At 35.5% G+C, this 16391-nt stretch overlaps 1 protein-coding gene across 12 annotated transcripts in view; it reads left to right on the top strand.

The window, feature by feature from the left end:
- PASK (PAS domain containing serine/threonine kinase) overlaps positions 1-16391 on the top strand; it is a 28727-nt gene that overhangs the window by 8087 nt on the left and 4249 nt on the right. For 6 of the 12 annotated variants that reach the window (XR_015728451.1, XM_087872116.1, XM_087872112.1 and 3 more), the window contains 9 exons: positions 551-701; positions 1663-1834; positions 4136-5289; positions 6907-7088; positions 9831-9998; positions 11214-11339; positions 13555-13689; positions 15112-15311; positions 15958-16091. Coding sequence is in view for 8 of the 12 variants with exons in the window: in XM_087872116.1 (XP_087728242.1) it covers positions 551-701; positions 1663-1834; positions 4136-5289; positions 6907-7088; positions 9831-9998; positions 11214-11339; positions 13555-13689; positions 15112-15311; positions 15958-16091 (2422 nt within the window). In the remaining 4 variants the exon portion in view is untranslated. Of the gene's footprint in view, positions 1-550; positions 702-1662; positions 1835-4135; positions 5290-6906; positions 7089-9830; positions 9999-11213; positions 11340-13554; positions 13690-15056; positions 15312-15957; positions 16092-16391 lie in introns of all 12 variants that reach the window. The other 6 variants (XR_015728453.1, XM_087872113.1, XM_087872114.1 and 3 more) reach the window with 3 other exon arrangements.

Genomic DNA, 16391 nt, shown 5'->3' with positions numbered 1-16391 from the left:
AGCCCTTTAAAAGCAGAGCAGAGGTCTCAACCCCCAGGCCACCGACTGGTACTGATTCATGGCATATTAGGAACTGGAGATGAGTGGTGGGCGAGCGAGTGAAACTGAAACCATGCTCTCCCAGTCCATGGAAAAATTATCTTCCACAAAACCGGTTGAGCAGTGGGCGAGTGAGCAAAACCAAGTGCCCAAAAAGTTGGGGACCACTGATCTACAGCAGTGCATTCTTGACCACCCAACTTTTGGATTACAATCATGGCCAGAGATGATGAATCAGAGGTAGACAAGATCTGGGTGTTGAAGATTGGGAAAGATTGGGAAAGACTGTTCTTGATACCAGGATATTATTAATTAAATTACCATTTTTTTTTCATTTCAGTTAAAGGATGGGAAAACTTTACTTATAAATTTCCAGCAGCAAGTTGCATTTTACAACAGTAGTCCCTATGTTTGTCTTTTTTTAAAAAAAAAATAAAGAATTGGTTTCTATTAATTGTCACAGAATAAGAGGAAAGGGATGAATTTTACAATTTCTCATTTTCTATTATAGAATATCACTTTCTTAATTCCTGGATTTTACAAGAACATGGATAAGACTGATTCTTCTTTGCAACTTCCACAATCTAGAGAAAGCTATCTGAATGCAGAAAACACGAATTCCTCTGAAGGAATGCAGAAAGATGGATATGCTATTGGGAAAGGTAAGTTTTATCCACAGATAATATTATTCACCCAAAATAATGTTTTGTTTTTAATAGATTGTGTTCAGCATCTGATTTTATAGTGGTGGGATGTTACATACTGTATTCAGAACATAGCAATGTCTAGACTCTAGTTTTTATTTTATTTCTCTGAGGCAAATACATTTATAATAAGTTTTTTTGTAATTGCACCCTTGATATTAGGAACTGTCATCACTATTAGAATCAGAGTATATCTTTAGAGTATATAGTGGAAGGTGGTTGTCAGTGGGCTCTTAGCTGCATTAAATGACAATTCTGAATAAAAATACAGGATTCAGCATTAACTGGTATGTTTTTATGACTGTTGCAGTGTCCTGGGGTCATTTTGCAACCTTCTGACATGCAAAGACAATGGGGAAGTTAACAATCATGTTACTAACTTAACAACTGCAGGAATTCACTTAACAACTGTGGCAAGAAACATTGTAAAATGTGTCAAAATTCACTTATCTGACTTGCTTAGCAACAAAAATTTTAGGCTCAATTTTAGGCAGTAATTTGCATTTCCCATCCTTTAATTTATTTTTAGCACGTTTCATTCTTATTGAGTCAGTGAAAACAATAGTGTTCCTTGCCCCCATTAATTAATGCATTATTCATTTATTTTTTTCTTGAATTTACTATTCAATTATATATTTACTACTATATATATTCAATTAAAAGTACACATCTATAACTAGCTAGTTATAATATACGTATTTTAGGGATGAATCAATGGTAGAGATGTAGATGTTATATCTGCCAATTTTGCAAAGTTATAATTATACATGTTTGATTGTTCAAAAAATGATATCTTCTGTATGGTATAAAAATGCTGTCAAGAGCCATGTAGCCACTTTATGTGTAAAGTGGCATTAGAGCCTCTTGGGGCATATCTTGCTGAAAGGATTGTTGCCCATACTGTTTTCTTTTGATGCAGTCATCAGCTCATTCTTCATTGAAGACATGGATTTGCCAGATCTGAAGGAACAACAGGAATTAGGGAGGAATGGAGCTGAGCTCCCACCTAAAAGGGAAATCCAGCTGGAAAGTTTGGGAAATGTATCCTGTGCTCTACTGTCTCCTGCAGTGGTACCTTCATCCCTAATTTGGTAGGTTTCAAATGCACAAGTCTGTTTTACTGTTGCCACTGTTGGAAAAGTTATATCATGGGATGGAAGAGTGAGAGTTTTAGTCTCTTTAAATAATATATATAATGAGTTCAATATTACAGGAAAACTCTAGTAGCAATAGTTGTTGTTCAATGGCTAAGTTGTGCTTGACTCTTCGTGACCCCATGGACCACAGCACAGCAGGCCCCTTTATCTTCCACTGTCTCTTTGCCCAAATTAATGTTCATTGTGTCATTGACACTATCTAACCATCTCATCTTCTGCCATCCCCTTCTCCTTTTGCCTTCAATCTTTCCCAACATCCGGGTCTTTTCAAATGAGTGTGCAGTGGTTAGAATGCAATACTGCAGGCTACTTCTGCTGAGTGCCGGATGCCAGCAGTTTGGCAGTTCAATCCTGACCGGCTCAAGGTTGACTCAGCCTTCAATTCTTCCAAGATCGGTAAATTGAGGACCCAGATTGTTAAGGACAACATGCTGACGGTGTAAGCTACTTAGGGCTGTAAAGCACTGTGAAGCGGTATATAAGTCTAAGTGCTATTGCTATTGCTATTCTTCTCATTTGGTGACCAAAATATTTGAGCTTCAGCTTCAGTATCTATCCTTCAAAGAACAGTCAGGGTTGATTTCCTTTAGGATTGACTGATTTGATTTTCTTGCAGACCCAGGGAGTCTCAAGAGTCTTCTCCAATACCACAATTTGAAAGCATCAGTTCTTCAGCACTCAGCCTTCCTTATGGTCCACCTCTCACAGCATATACATTACTACTGGGAAAGCTATGGGAAAACCATAGCTTTGATCATAGGACCCTTGTCAGCAAGGTGATGTCTCTGCTTTTAATATGCTGTCTAAGTTTGCCATAGCTTTCCTCCTGAGGAGCAAGCATCTTTTAATTTCATGGCTGCAGTTACTATGAAGCTCTTTGGTTTCTCTTCATTTTCTGCCATTAGAGTAGTATTGTGTGCATGTCTGAGGTTGTTGATATTCCTCCCATAATCTTAATTCCGGATTGTGATTCATCTAGCACAGCATTTTGCATGATGTATTCTGCATATAATTTAAATAAGGAGTGTGACAATATACAGCCTTATCATACTCCTTTCCCTATTTTGAACCAATCCTTTATTCCATGTCTTGTTTTAATTGTTCTTGACCTGTATAGAGTTTCTCAGGAGACAGATAGGGTAGTCTGGTACTCCCATCTCTTTAAGATCCATGCAATCAAAGGCTTTAGTGTAGTCAATGAAGCAGAAGCAGATGTTTTTCTGGAACTCCCTTGCTTTCTCCATAATCCAGCGAATGTTGGTATTTTGATCTCTAGTTTCTCTGCCTCTTCAAAAACCAGCTTGTATTTCTGGTAGTTCTCAGTCTACATACTGCTGAAGTCTAGCTTGCACAATCTTAAACATGACCTACTAGTGTGTGAAATGAGCACAATTGTACGGTAGTTTGAATATTCTTTGGCATTGCCCTTCTTTGGGATTGGAATATAAACTCCCACCCCCCAATGATGTGATGGTCATTGTTGAGTTTTCTAAATTTGCTGGCATATTGAATGCACCACTTTACCTGAGATGTGATTTTTGTTAATTCTATGTTGGTCAGATCTCCCAATTTGTGTCATCTCCAAATTTGATAATAAACTCAATCCTATTTTCTAGATCATTAATAAAAATGTTGAGTAATACTGGTCTTAAAACAGATTTCCCTGAACAGCCATTGGTTCCTACTTTTGAATACAGTGTTGAGCTATTAATGCTGTCTTTCTGAGTACAGTTAGCTAAACTTACTATAGTGCCATACAAATTATACTTTAATAGTTTGCAGAATCATTTCAAAACCTTTGCAGAAATCAAAGTAGATTACATCTATAGCATTCTTCTTGTCACTAGAGTAGTTATTTTTATCAAAGGAGACAAAATCTGTTTAACATGATCTCTTTTTAACAAAGTCAGGATGGTTCTCAGCAATCATGGCATTGTTTTCAGTGTCGTTATTTTATTTAATTGTGCTATGTGAATATATCAGTGAAGATTCTCAGTCATCCAGGAAGAGTTGTTTGGAAGTTGAGTCATGGCAACTGGACTTCTTTTCTTTTTTGGTTTGAAACATTTCACTGCTTATCCAAGTAGCTTCTTCAGTCTGCTATGTGAATAGTTTTATTAATACAAGTTCTTGTATTCTAAAGAAGGAATACAAATAAATTATGGGTGAGTGGAGAACACGGTGAGAAAGATACTGGGTTCTTCAACATAACAAAATAAATCTTCTTTTTTGCAGCGGAAACCACATACCTAGCAATACTGTGCTAGCTACTTATGAAGCGATATCTTCTGAGAATCTATATTATGAAGATGGTACTGAAAAAGAGACTGGAAAATCTGCTATTCATCAGATGAATGAACTACATTCTTTAAAACTGAATCATTCAGAATCAAATGTATTAGATGATAGAAGTAAACTAAATAATTGCCTTTCCAGAAGTACTTATGACCTAATTCAGGAAGAAAATGACAATTTGAATATACACGATTCTACTTCACCACAAGATATGAAGTACCAGCCTTCCACAATAAGAAGAGAAAGGAAACATTCTCTCCTGGGTAGTGAGACATTTGATAATAATTTATTAAAAGCTGAATTACAACTTGAGACAAATGTGCCTTGTGAAGCTGTACATGGATCATTTGGAACTCCAACAATGGTTGAGCCAAATGACGATATAGCATCTAACCCAAGGCAAAGCCATGAAGTTCCACCCAGAACTCTAATGAATAGAACCAACAGCTTAACATTTGAGAATAATTCCTTAGAAAATTCAACTATTGATTCTACAGTTTTTCTGCCTGCAAAAAAGAGCAATAGTCTTCCTATACATGGAGGATCATCAAAACTTTATGATGCCTCTATAATTATGGGAAGTGAGAATGTGGGTAGTAACCATTCTGTTTGCTGTGAACTGATGAACCTGGGGATTAATGAAGAGGTGAGATCTGATTCATGTGCTGCCTTTGGACCAATAAAACTTTCCTTCTTAGATGCGAAAGATCTTGTCCAGTCCCTGGATCAGACAAATAATATTACAAGTGATTCATTGGAGTTTCGATTGAGTGGTATATCTCCATCGGCCAGTCAAAAGAACTTGTTTGTTAATAAGCCTTCTGAGTACTTTGACAGTGATTTCTCTATACTTTGTACTTCAGAACTTGAAAATGCTGTACCAGCTATAAGGGATGATCTAGAAATTAATTCACTAAAAAGTAATGTTGAGTCTCAAGAAGACTTCCTGACATTAAACCAGCAGCATATGGCACAGGTAACATCAACGCCTATAAAGCTAGAAAATGTGCTATCTCCAACAACTGTTTCGAACACTGAAATACTAGAAGGCAGCTATACTGGTAACTGCTACCATCGAGATGGTTCGCGACTCAGTAAGTTGGAAGCAATTGTTACTGCTCTCCCTCTGATCTTTAATAAACATTGTTTAGAAAGCTACAGGGAATGGGAGTTTATTATGAAAGGGATGAATATTGAATACCAAAGTAAATTTATGAACACTATCTAACCAAACTAAACGTTAATCTGATTTTGCTAATTTCTCTTGGTTGATAGTATTCCTTATTTATTGTTATTTATTTATTGGTTCAATTTATATGCCGCCCTTCTCCGGAGACTCAAGGCGGCTTACAATACGTTAAGCAATAGCCTTCATACTTTTGTATATACCTGCTTAGTAGGGCTTTCGGCCCCCTCTAAGCAGTGTTCTTTTTTATACAAAGTCAGCTTATTGCCCCCACAATCCAGGTCCTCATTTTACCTACCTCGAAAGGATGGAAGGCTGAGTCAACCTTGAGCCTGGTGAGATTTGAACTTGCAATAATTGCAGGCAGCTGGTGCTACTTAACAGCACTTTAGTCTGCTGCGCCACCAAGGCTCCTTGCTCCTTATAGACCAATCATGGCATATTCTTGAGTGCCATACCTAACCAGATACTGCAACTGGATTAAGAACAATACATAGAAAGATATAATCTAAAATTCCTAATCACAGTTAACAACAATTTGGCTATAGATTTTCTTTTGTTGGTTGGAATAAAATAACATACCAAGTGCTAATGTATGCCAGGACGTTATAGCTTTTTGAAAACACAAGTTCCTAGAGGAACAATCTAAATTTCTGGGGGGGATGTTGGAGAAAGCTTTTGGAAGAATTTGGCTATTTGCCAACTCTTCCAACCTTGCCTTATTTTTTTGTTAAACAAATTTATACTTATAAAGTTTTGGGCTGGTTAGATATTAAAGATCTTGATTCACAGCATTGAACACATCTCAAGGTGTTTTGTAAGTCGAATCTGGTAGGAAAAGCTTTTCCAATTTCCAATATGCATTGACTGAGAATTTTGGCAGTTATTGTCCCAGCAACTCTAGAACATGCAATATTCAGAAAGGCTGACCAAAGCCATGCTGTTTTGTCACGAATTCTTTTAGAATTATATTGTATGGATTTAAACTGCGTAGTGACCTAGTGGTGAAGACATTTGCTTCCTACTCAGAAGACTGAGAGTTCAATCCTAAGTAGCAGCAGATGTTTCTTTCCTACGGCGCAAAGAAAAAATATCTACTTCAAAGTCCATGTAAGTGTCAGGAAGAGCATCTGATCAGTAAACTCTCAGCTCCATCCAGTTGCCCTGACTCTACCCTGAATTAAGGGATCATGGGGTCATAAAAAGGGAGTTTTATTGTTAAGTATGAATTTCTTTAACAGTAAGTATATTGGTTTCTATTAAAAATTCCACAGGAAATATTCAATTTTCCTCTAGTGAAAAAAGACTAGTAGTAACACTTTTATTTCACTGTTCAATTTGTTCTTACATTATCCCATGTTGGTCATGTTTATATACTGTATTTCTGAAAAGTTTAGCTGAAATATTAAAATCCGCAATATATGTAGGGACTTTAGAATCTTGCTCTTGGATAAGTGTTGTTCTTCTTTTCTCTATCTCACTTTATGTGTTTTATGAGTTTTTACCTTGGTTAATTATTTTGCAGGCATACTCTTTGAAGTGAAACGTGTGGAGCTGCATGATCCTGCTGCTCTTTTTTGTATTTGGGTTATGAGAGACCTTTTCCAAAGCCAGAAACAAGCAGCAGCAAAGACACAATTACTTCTTTCTAGCTTGGCCAGTTCCTGCCAAACATTAGATGAAATCTCAGCTGTTAATTTGGCAGAAGTAAGTATGTTGATTTCTGTATAACCATAGACATTAGCTATTGCAGTATTTCTTAGCATTAGCCCAGCCAACCCTGCTCACTGTGGAGTTCTGGGAGTTTAAATTCACACATCTTAAAACTTGTTGAAGTTGAGAAACACTGATCTACAGGGATACAGTAATTCCTGTGAGCAAACAGTAGCTGTTTGAGTGTTACTGATATTAATGTGATCAACTGACTTTACTAGACCAAAGGATAATTGCACTGCCACTTACTAACAACCAGTATTTAAAACACGCTGCCTATGATTTAGTAAGTAATAAATAATTAACTTTAATAGCCACTGACACTCTGATCTTCCATAAACTTGTTCATAACTTTTTAAAAACCATCCAAATTGGCTTGCATTACAATTGTTGAAAACAAATTCCACGGTTTAACTGCACACAGTGGTTTTAGGATTTTTTTAAAACTAAAATTTAAGGTTTTTGAACTGACTTGAAAAACCTAAGTTCAAAAGAAGATATAATTATGAATATTCAATGGATGAGTAGGCCAGTCATTCTCTCTCAACCCCATCTACTTTACACAATAAACAAATGTTTAAATATCTCCTTTTGCTGGTCCTGAATTTCTCTGAATTTAATTTTAATTAATGTCTTTATATTCTGATATTATAAGAATGAGAAAAAGTCTCTACAACACTAGTGTTGTACACAATTTTATACATACCATTAAAATCCTCCTTTCCCTCCTTTTTCTAAGCTAAATAAACCAAATTACCATAGTATACCCTCATAGGGGAGCTGCTCCAGCCAATGAATGATGCAAGATAAATATGACACATATAATATTTGCTCCCTCTTGAGACATGAATGGCAAGGTAACACCATTCTCCATATCTGCTGATTTTGACAGGGAGATTAGACTTGTATTTAGAGAATTTAATGACAAAATTATTGTTTCTAAGCAAAAGAATCTTGTCAGGCAGAAAATAAAAGGGAATGCTCATTCTTTATAATGAATTTTTGTTTAACTGAAAGTAGGAATAAAACTGTTGAGGAAGGCTATAAAGTGTGATTAAATTAAATCATCCAATAGGAAATTATTTATATATCCTAGAAAGGGCAGGGACCTTGTAGCTACATTTTAATGCTAGGATTTTTGCTGAAAAACTTTCCCTGGCATTCCCCAGAATAGATTATTTAGCTTCTCTCTGTATACTGTCTAATTCTTATGGCTCATAAAAATCTTTTGCCCCTCTGTTGACATTTTTTATTTTTCTTTTAAAGAGTTTTTTCTTTATTCATTGTTTTAATGGATAATGTGCCATGTTCGAGCTTGTAAACCGAGAAGTGTTCACAAAACATTTTTGTATTGTCAATAGTGAAAAACCCAAACTATCCAAACTTCTATAGTTTGGGCCAAAAAACCAGTGCCTGAAAAGATGAAAATCAGGCCACCAGATGGCAGTGGATACCAGGGAATATGCCCTGCTTAATGTGACATTGATTGCCTAGTCTTTCACTGATAATCCAATTAACTTTCACATCTGTTAAATTGTTAAAATACTCTAATTAGGGTCAGGTCCCAAGATTTTGTTGGGAGGATTAATTTGTTTAAAAAAGGCTAAAGTTTCTGCTATTAGTTGCTCAATATCTCAGCAAGATGAGGACAGTCATTCTATAAATGAAGTATGTTATAGTGGCTGCAGCAGTGCCATCATTACTATAAAAAACAATGGTCTCTTGAGATCTTGCCACCAGTCCTGGGATGATGTTTTTGCTTAAAACTGTTATACAATGCAAATTTCTTCTTTGAAAGGTTTCAGAAAAGTTGCCTTTTGCAGCAGACATACACATTTCCATTTGTGCATAGATTTTTTGGGGGGGCTAGATTTAGTTCCCTTTGGAAAAAAAATAGGAACACAAAAGATAGGAAACTCAGAGCATTTGTATAATATTTTTGTTTGTTTGCAAAGATACTGCTCTGCAAACAACTGTATATGCAGACAGTCTAACCTTCCTGAAATGTTATATATGTCTTTACCACATCAGATTCCCAATGTTGTAACCCTCAGAAGTGTCTTACTGATTCAGAATTACTGGTAACTCTCTTCCCATTATCTATGTAACATACCATGTTTGCATTGATTTTTCTCTATTTTTGATTCTCTCTCCCTGTACCCCTGTCCAATACACACACACACAGGCAGAGTTATGTACCTGGAATTCTTAACTCAATAGAAGAATAATCTCAACTCACCCTTTCAGAACATTCATCAATATTCTAGGCATTTCTTGGCAGTTCTGCAGAATTTGCAAGAAATCTCTAACAAACACAGACAGAATTGGATGATAATTTTGACAGATACAGGTTGTTGCCATTTTAACAATAACTGAAACGGCCACATTTTCAGGATTACCTGGTTACAAGTACATAGGTTAAAACTGGAGCAAGTTTGGTTAATCTTTGGATGGTTTTAAATAGTATCTACATTATTTATTTATTAGATTGATGCCCCCGCTTTAGGCTAATTTCAGGAGCATCCTCTTCAATTTAGAGTAATAATTGAATTTATTTCAGAATTAATTAGTGATTTCAAATATAGAAATAGCTCAAAAAACAACAATTTGAGGACAGCTACAGATGAAATATTTACCTGTTTTTAATAGATTTCCTACATTTTTCCTTGTTTTTATCTTTTGGCTGTAATTAGTTCACTGAACTGTTATAATGTGCATCAATTCTTTCTTCTGCAGTTAATCAAAACCACACCCTTATTTGACAATTCACGAAAAGCTGAAGAATTAGAAAGACTGAAAGCTTGTGAGGGATGCTATGGAGAGAAATATGATACTCTTACTTTTATTGGAAAAGGAGCTTTCGGGTTTGTCTGGACAGGAAAATGCAAAATGGACGAGAAAGAGGTAAAAAAGCTATTTGTTTAAAATTAGTAGTCATGTTAGTATTAGCTGCAGATAGTCCTTACTTACTGACCTCTTATTCAATGGCCATTTGAAGTTATGACAGTGCTGAAAAAATAACTATGACAAAGTTATAACCATTTGCTACCTCTATAGCATCCTGCAGTCACATGATAATTGAAGAAATTTGAGCAGAATAAGGTGGCATATAATGAGGAATATATATCAAAAGCCATAAGTGCATTCGACACACCTAATGTATTCCCCATTGTGTGCCTGCTTACTCTGGTCATAAATCTGGTTGCTACTTTGAATAGTTTTTTTTTTTTTAAATTTGATTTATATGCCGCCCTTCTCCGGAGACTCAGGGCAGCTTACAGTGCGTTAAGCAATAGCCTTCATACTTTTGTATATTTTTATACAAAGTCAGCTTATTGCCCCCACAAACTGGGTCCTCAATTTACCTACCTTAGAAAGGATGGAAGGCTGAGTTAACCTTGAGCCTGGCAAGATTTGATCTTACTTTAATTGCAGACAGCTGGTGTTAAATTACAGTGCTTAGTCTGTTGAGCTATCCAGGCTCCTTTCCACTATCCAGGCTAGTTGCTGAATGAGTGATCAGTAAGCGACAACTATCTGTATTTTGTTTTCAAAAAGAAGAGAAAAATATCCTTTGTTTTATTCTTGTCTGGAGTGATGAATCTTACATTGTTTTAAACCACTGTTTCCCAACTTCGGCAATATATGGACTTCAACTCCTAGAATTCTGAGCAACAGCCATGTTGACTAGGGGATTCTGCATGTTGAAGGCTACACCTCAAGAAGCTGCCAAAATTAGAAAACACTGATTTAAAACTAAATATTCATTCAGTACTGAATGAACTAGTAAATGCCTACTCAGATTGAATTGCTTAACTTTTTAAGAAAGCAAATCAAATTCAGTTGACCAATTTCTGTTAAATCACTGAATTATTGGAAGGAAAAAGTAATGCATGTACAAATGCCCTTCCCGTGCCATCATGATATGTGATTCAGTCTATAGTTCTTTAAGCAAAACAATAAATATAAAATGCATACCTATTTGAACTGCCATTGTACAGTTTAAGTATAAATTGTTTTTTAAAATCTGTAACATAGATAAAAAGTAAATTAAGTTTCTTCCTATCCTGTCCCATCCAAATTTGGTCTAATTATTCCTTTGCATCTTATCATTCATAGGTTGTAGTGAAATTCATTTGGAAAGGAAGGGTATTAGACTATTGCTGGGTAGAAGATCCTGAGCTAGGGACAATTACTCAGGAGATTTCTATTCTGAGGAAACTTGAACATCCCAATATTATCAAGGTATAGTAGACCGGTTAAGCAGATATATAAACTATAACTTCAGGAATTAAGTCCCTTGTATTAATGTATGTGAAACCATTTTATTTGGTCCTAACGGATGATATATTAGAATATAGCAAATTTCCAAACATGGAAATTCAAGTATTGAATCATTCATCATTTCTGTATTGTTCTTGATTTGACTTATCTTCTTGCTAAGATTTGATCTGTGACTACTAAGTGCTCATATTTTACTAGTTCTCCTGAAATGTAAGATGAAAATGTCTGAACCTATTTACTGTATTTAAGAAGTAGGCAGCATAAGGCATAGACTTGCACTTTTCCATAATTTTGAGATGGAAACATTTGAAAATTATGTTAGCCTAAAATAAGCTCATAATGTTCTTCTCCAGATCAATGAGAAAAACTTATCCAAATGCCTGATATACCCTAACCTCAATACACACAGCCCCACTCAGTTCTTTGTCCCTAACATCTGTCCTCAGCCAAAATGAGAAGGTTTTATTATTAACCATCAAAATATTATTCTCCTTTGTGCTGTAATTGTAAGATTGTACCTTACTGGACCACCTTTGGGGGTTTGGATTGGTGGCATAATTCTGCAGTGGTTCTGCTCTTTCATTAGTCTATCGTTTCAATCAGTGGTGACGGGGAAGGAGGAATTGGCCTAACAGCCTCTGATATGTAGTACTGAAAGGCCTACCCCTGTCCCATACTTTTAAATATCTACATCATGGGCGTCAAACTCACTGCGTCACGTTGCCGTCACGTGATGTTTCATGACATTTTTCCCATTCATGGAGCTGGAGTGGGTGTGGCCTGCATGTGACACATCCGGCTGCCAGTTGATCTATACCCGTGATCTACGTGGAACTACTAGATGAAGTTATTTGATGGTTCAGGATGTGGTATCATCAATATGCTGATGATATCCAACTTTTACCACCTCGGGTTATAGAGGTGATCCTGTTGGTCCTGCTCTAGTGCTTGAATCCTATAAGGGTCTGAATGGGAAACAACAGACTATAGCTGAAGCCTAATAAGATGAAATTACTGTTTTTACACAAGGCTTCCCTGTTGATATTAGTATTTTGCGGGTTCTTCATGTAGTGTTCTTCCTGGAGACAATAGGTGCAAGGCAATCTAGCTATAATGATTCATATTTTGATTATCACTCAATTGGAATATATTGCAAAATACTTCACGTGGCCTTAAAATATTTGGAAAGTTAAAGCTAGTCCACAAGGCAGTGACCCATGTGTTTATCCATTCCTGACATTGGGTACATATAACACCAATTATGAGGGCCTTGCACTGGTTCTCAGCAAGCTTATAAGTACCCCCACAAGTTGGTGGTATTGGCTTGTAAAGCCCTTCATGGCTTCACTCTACAGGACTGACTACTTCCAACAAGATTGGCTTGACCTATCAGATCTTGTAGCTGCTAGTGATTCCATACTCCTGAGGTTAGAAGAACTAAGACATGACATACTTCTCTCTATCAGCCTCCCATTGGAAATAAAACTACACCTAATCCTCGATTTATGACCACAATTGAACTCAAAATTCATGTCTAAGCAGAACATTTAAGTGAATTTTGCCCCATTTTAAGACCTTTCTTGTCACAGTTGTTAAATGAATCACTGCAGTGGTTAAGTTAGTAACAAGGTTGTTAAGTGAATCTGGCTTCCCCATTGGCTTGTCAGGATGCAAAAGATGATCACATGACCTTGGGAGATTGCTTCTGTCATAAATATGAGTTCCCTGCCAAGCGTCTGAATTTTGATCACATGACCATGGGGATGTTGCAACTGACATAAGTCATTTTTTTTCAGTGCCATTGTAACTTGAAATGGTCTCTAAATGAACTGTTGTAAGTTGAGGACTACCTGTATTATTGCCCTTTAGGAAGCTATTAAAAACTGAATTATTTTAGACAGCATTTTTTGATCACTTTTATTATTTCGCTCTTGTTTATTACGACTTATGTTGGCATTCTGTGTAATTACTTAAATTGTCATTTCACTGTATTTATTGTAAACTGCTGAGAGTTTATTGAAGGCAGTAGGATATCAGTCCCCAAAATAAATTAATATAATAAATAAATCCAGTAAATAAATAAAAATTTAATACTTTTGAAATGAGAAGGGTCCAGTGGGTTACGAAATTTGTGGTTTTTTTGGAAAGTTGTTCACACTACATTCTTTGACACTAGGTGCTAGATATATTTGAGAACCAACAGTTCTTTCAACTAGTGATGGAGAAGCATGGAACCGGTCTAGATCTCTTCACATTCATCGATAATCAACCTAATTTGGATGAGCCTTTGGCAAGTTACATATTCCGGCAGGTGAGATTTTGCAATCTGCAATCTGCAGTAAAGAGCTAATAAAATGGTAAAAAAACTGTTAGCCAGATATAGATTTCAGGTTTGAATCTAAATTGAAGCAGAGGCAAAGGAACTAGCTTCCTTTTCTTACATACCTAGTCTTGATCTGGGGTATCTGTGATATTTTATTCTATAAAGGAACATCACAAAGTTTATAATAGTGCTGTGATGTTGTTTTGCATATGTATCTTTTGATCTGTATTCCAAAGGGCATTCTATATTTGGTCTGACGTGTAACTTTATTCATGGAAAACTAAAAGGGATGAATGCTTAAGGTGAATACTATATATATTTGCACATCAAATTTTACCAAAACCTCTTTTTACTATTAAAATAAAAATCGTACCTAGGAAATCTGTAATTTTGTTCCTTAGAACCACTAATGCTTCTGACAGACTGATTATGATCTAGGTGTCATATTGACCAACAAGAAAAAAGATGGAAGAGCCTTATGTATAATTGGGGGAGGGTTGGAAGCTATTTTATTGTTGTTGCAAATAGAGCATGAGAAGATATTGATTACTGCTTTCCTTGTTATCTATTTGCTACCACTTCTTTATATACATCGCAGTAGTCTCTCCCTTTGGTAAAGAATTGATTTCTGTGGTGTACTTTTCTCCACATTAAAATTTCTGCTATTTCTTATTCTAGGTCAAAACTAGAGGCAATAATTGGTCTTGCGTAAATGTTTTTCTGCCTATAGGCAGAAGAAATATGATGAGATCTGCATTTATGGACTACAGTAAATATTAAATACTGGAGAAGAGGGAACCTGTCTATGCCGTAGTTAAGGTGCTGGCCTAGAAACCAGGAGCTAAAGGCCTCCCTTAGGATGAAAGCTGGCTGGGTGACTTCAGGCCAGTCACTCTCTCTCAACCCAATCTACGTCACAATGTTGTTGTAAGGAAGATAGGAGGCAGTAATATTAAGCATGTTCACTAGCTTGATTTGATCAGAAAGATGAAATAAAACTAATAATAAATGAGTGAGTGTTTACCCAGAATTAGAAAACTGTTTACCCAGAATTAGAAAACTTTGATTATTATAAGTTCTATTGGTCTCATATAATCAGAAGAGGCATTACCCCGCTCATCTTCCTAACGGAATTGTTCTAATGAAAATGTTAGTTAATCAAATAAGGTGTATAAAATATTGCTTCTAGTAATACATAAAACAGTAGTGATATTTTAAGTTTTAATCACTACAGAAGTAGGATTAGAATGAAATGTGAATTTCATATTCTCTTAATTACATGTCTTTTTCAAGGCAAAAAAGCAAAAAGCTAATAAGATTTTAAGCAGAACATATAATGATTTCTTTGGTTACAGTTACTTTATTATCTGGAATGGGTGATATTCTGATCTCATCTTATTTGTGCATCAGCTCGTATCTGCAGTGAACTATCTTCGCTCTAGGAATATTCTTCACAGAGACATAAAAGATGAGAACATCATAATTGCTGAAGATTTCACAATCAAGCTAATAGACTTTGGCTCAGCTGCTTATTTGGAACCTGGAAAAATGTTCTATACTTTTTGTGGGACAATTGAGTATTGCTCTCCAGAAGTGCTATCAGGCAGTCCGTATGTATGATTTCGAAATAACATTTATGTTTCAACAGAGTAAATTAGTCTGATTGAGGGGAGACGCTGTACATTAACTCCAAACTCACATAGGGAAAGACCATGGAAATTTTATCATATTTAGAATTAATAAAATGAGTTATGAATATACTGCCAGGCTATTTAGTAAGCTGAGTAAAAATCTAGGGAATTTTATGATGTCCAGGTTCAGTCAAACTGGGAAATCATAGCGAATATTAATCCACAATTTTAAATATGTTTAACACGTTTTTTTAAAACTGTTAATTATAATTTCCTACTCTGAAAAATATGAGAATTTGTGATTTGTGGCAGATTTCTTGATTATACCCAGCATGCTTATTAAATTAAAATATTATTGAACTATAACATTTCTGTTTAATTTTGAATCTCCCTCACTTTTGGGAAACGTAACCCCTAATCAGATCTCGTCAATAATACAGAAAGCTTTAGGGGAAAATGTGAGAAAGGACAGAACAACATGTCGTTTGGTGGGAAGAAGGAATTATATTTGGATACATTTTGTTCCTGGGTACTATTTTTCTAAATAATTTCTTTTGTTTGTATTTCTATATTGGATTATTTTGTCTGTTAAACTGAATGAGTTTAACTATTTAATTCTCTACAGATACTCAGGACCAGAACTGGAAATGTGGTCACTAGGTATCACCCTTTATACCATAGTCTTTGGAGAAAATCCTTTTTGTGAGCTTGAAGAAACAATTGATGCTGTATTGCGACCTCCTTACAATGTGTCAGTTGGTAAGTAATTCACTAATGTATTTACAAATTATAAATCAAGGGAAAAGGAAATACTTTTTCAGCTAGGTTTTCTGTTTAATACAATTGATAGAATGACTGGCCTTTCACTTGGCATCGCCCAAAGAAACATAATTTTTTTTGAAGCTGAAATGATAAATGAAATTTTTAATCAGAATTTCTCTATTACTAGAGCCCTGAACTTTGCAAATTGAATTGATAATTTGTTGCTTTTGTTAAGAAAGACTTCCTCTTTCCATGTCTATTTCTCTGAGTTGTTAATTGTTTAAAAAATGGACTTTT

The sequence above is a fragment of the Pantherophis guttatus genome, chromosome 6 (assembly GCF_059756535.1).
Source record: "Pantherophis guttatus breed Tessera chromosome 6, ASM5975653v1, whole genome shotgun sequence".
NCBI lineage: Eukaryota > Metazoa > Chordata > Lepidosauria > Squamata > Colubridae > Pantherophis > Pantherophis guttatus.
Note: the sequence above shows the minus strand (reverse complement) of the source record. Positions and strands in the feature narration are given on the sequence as shown.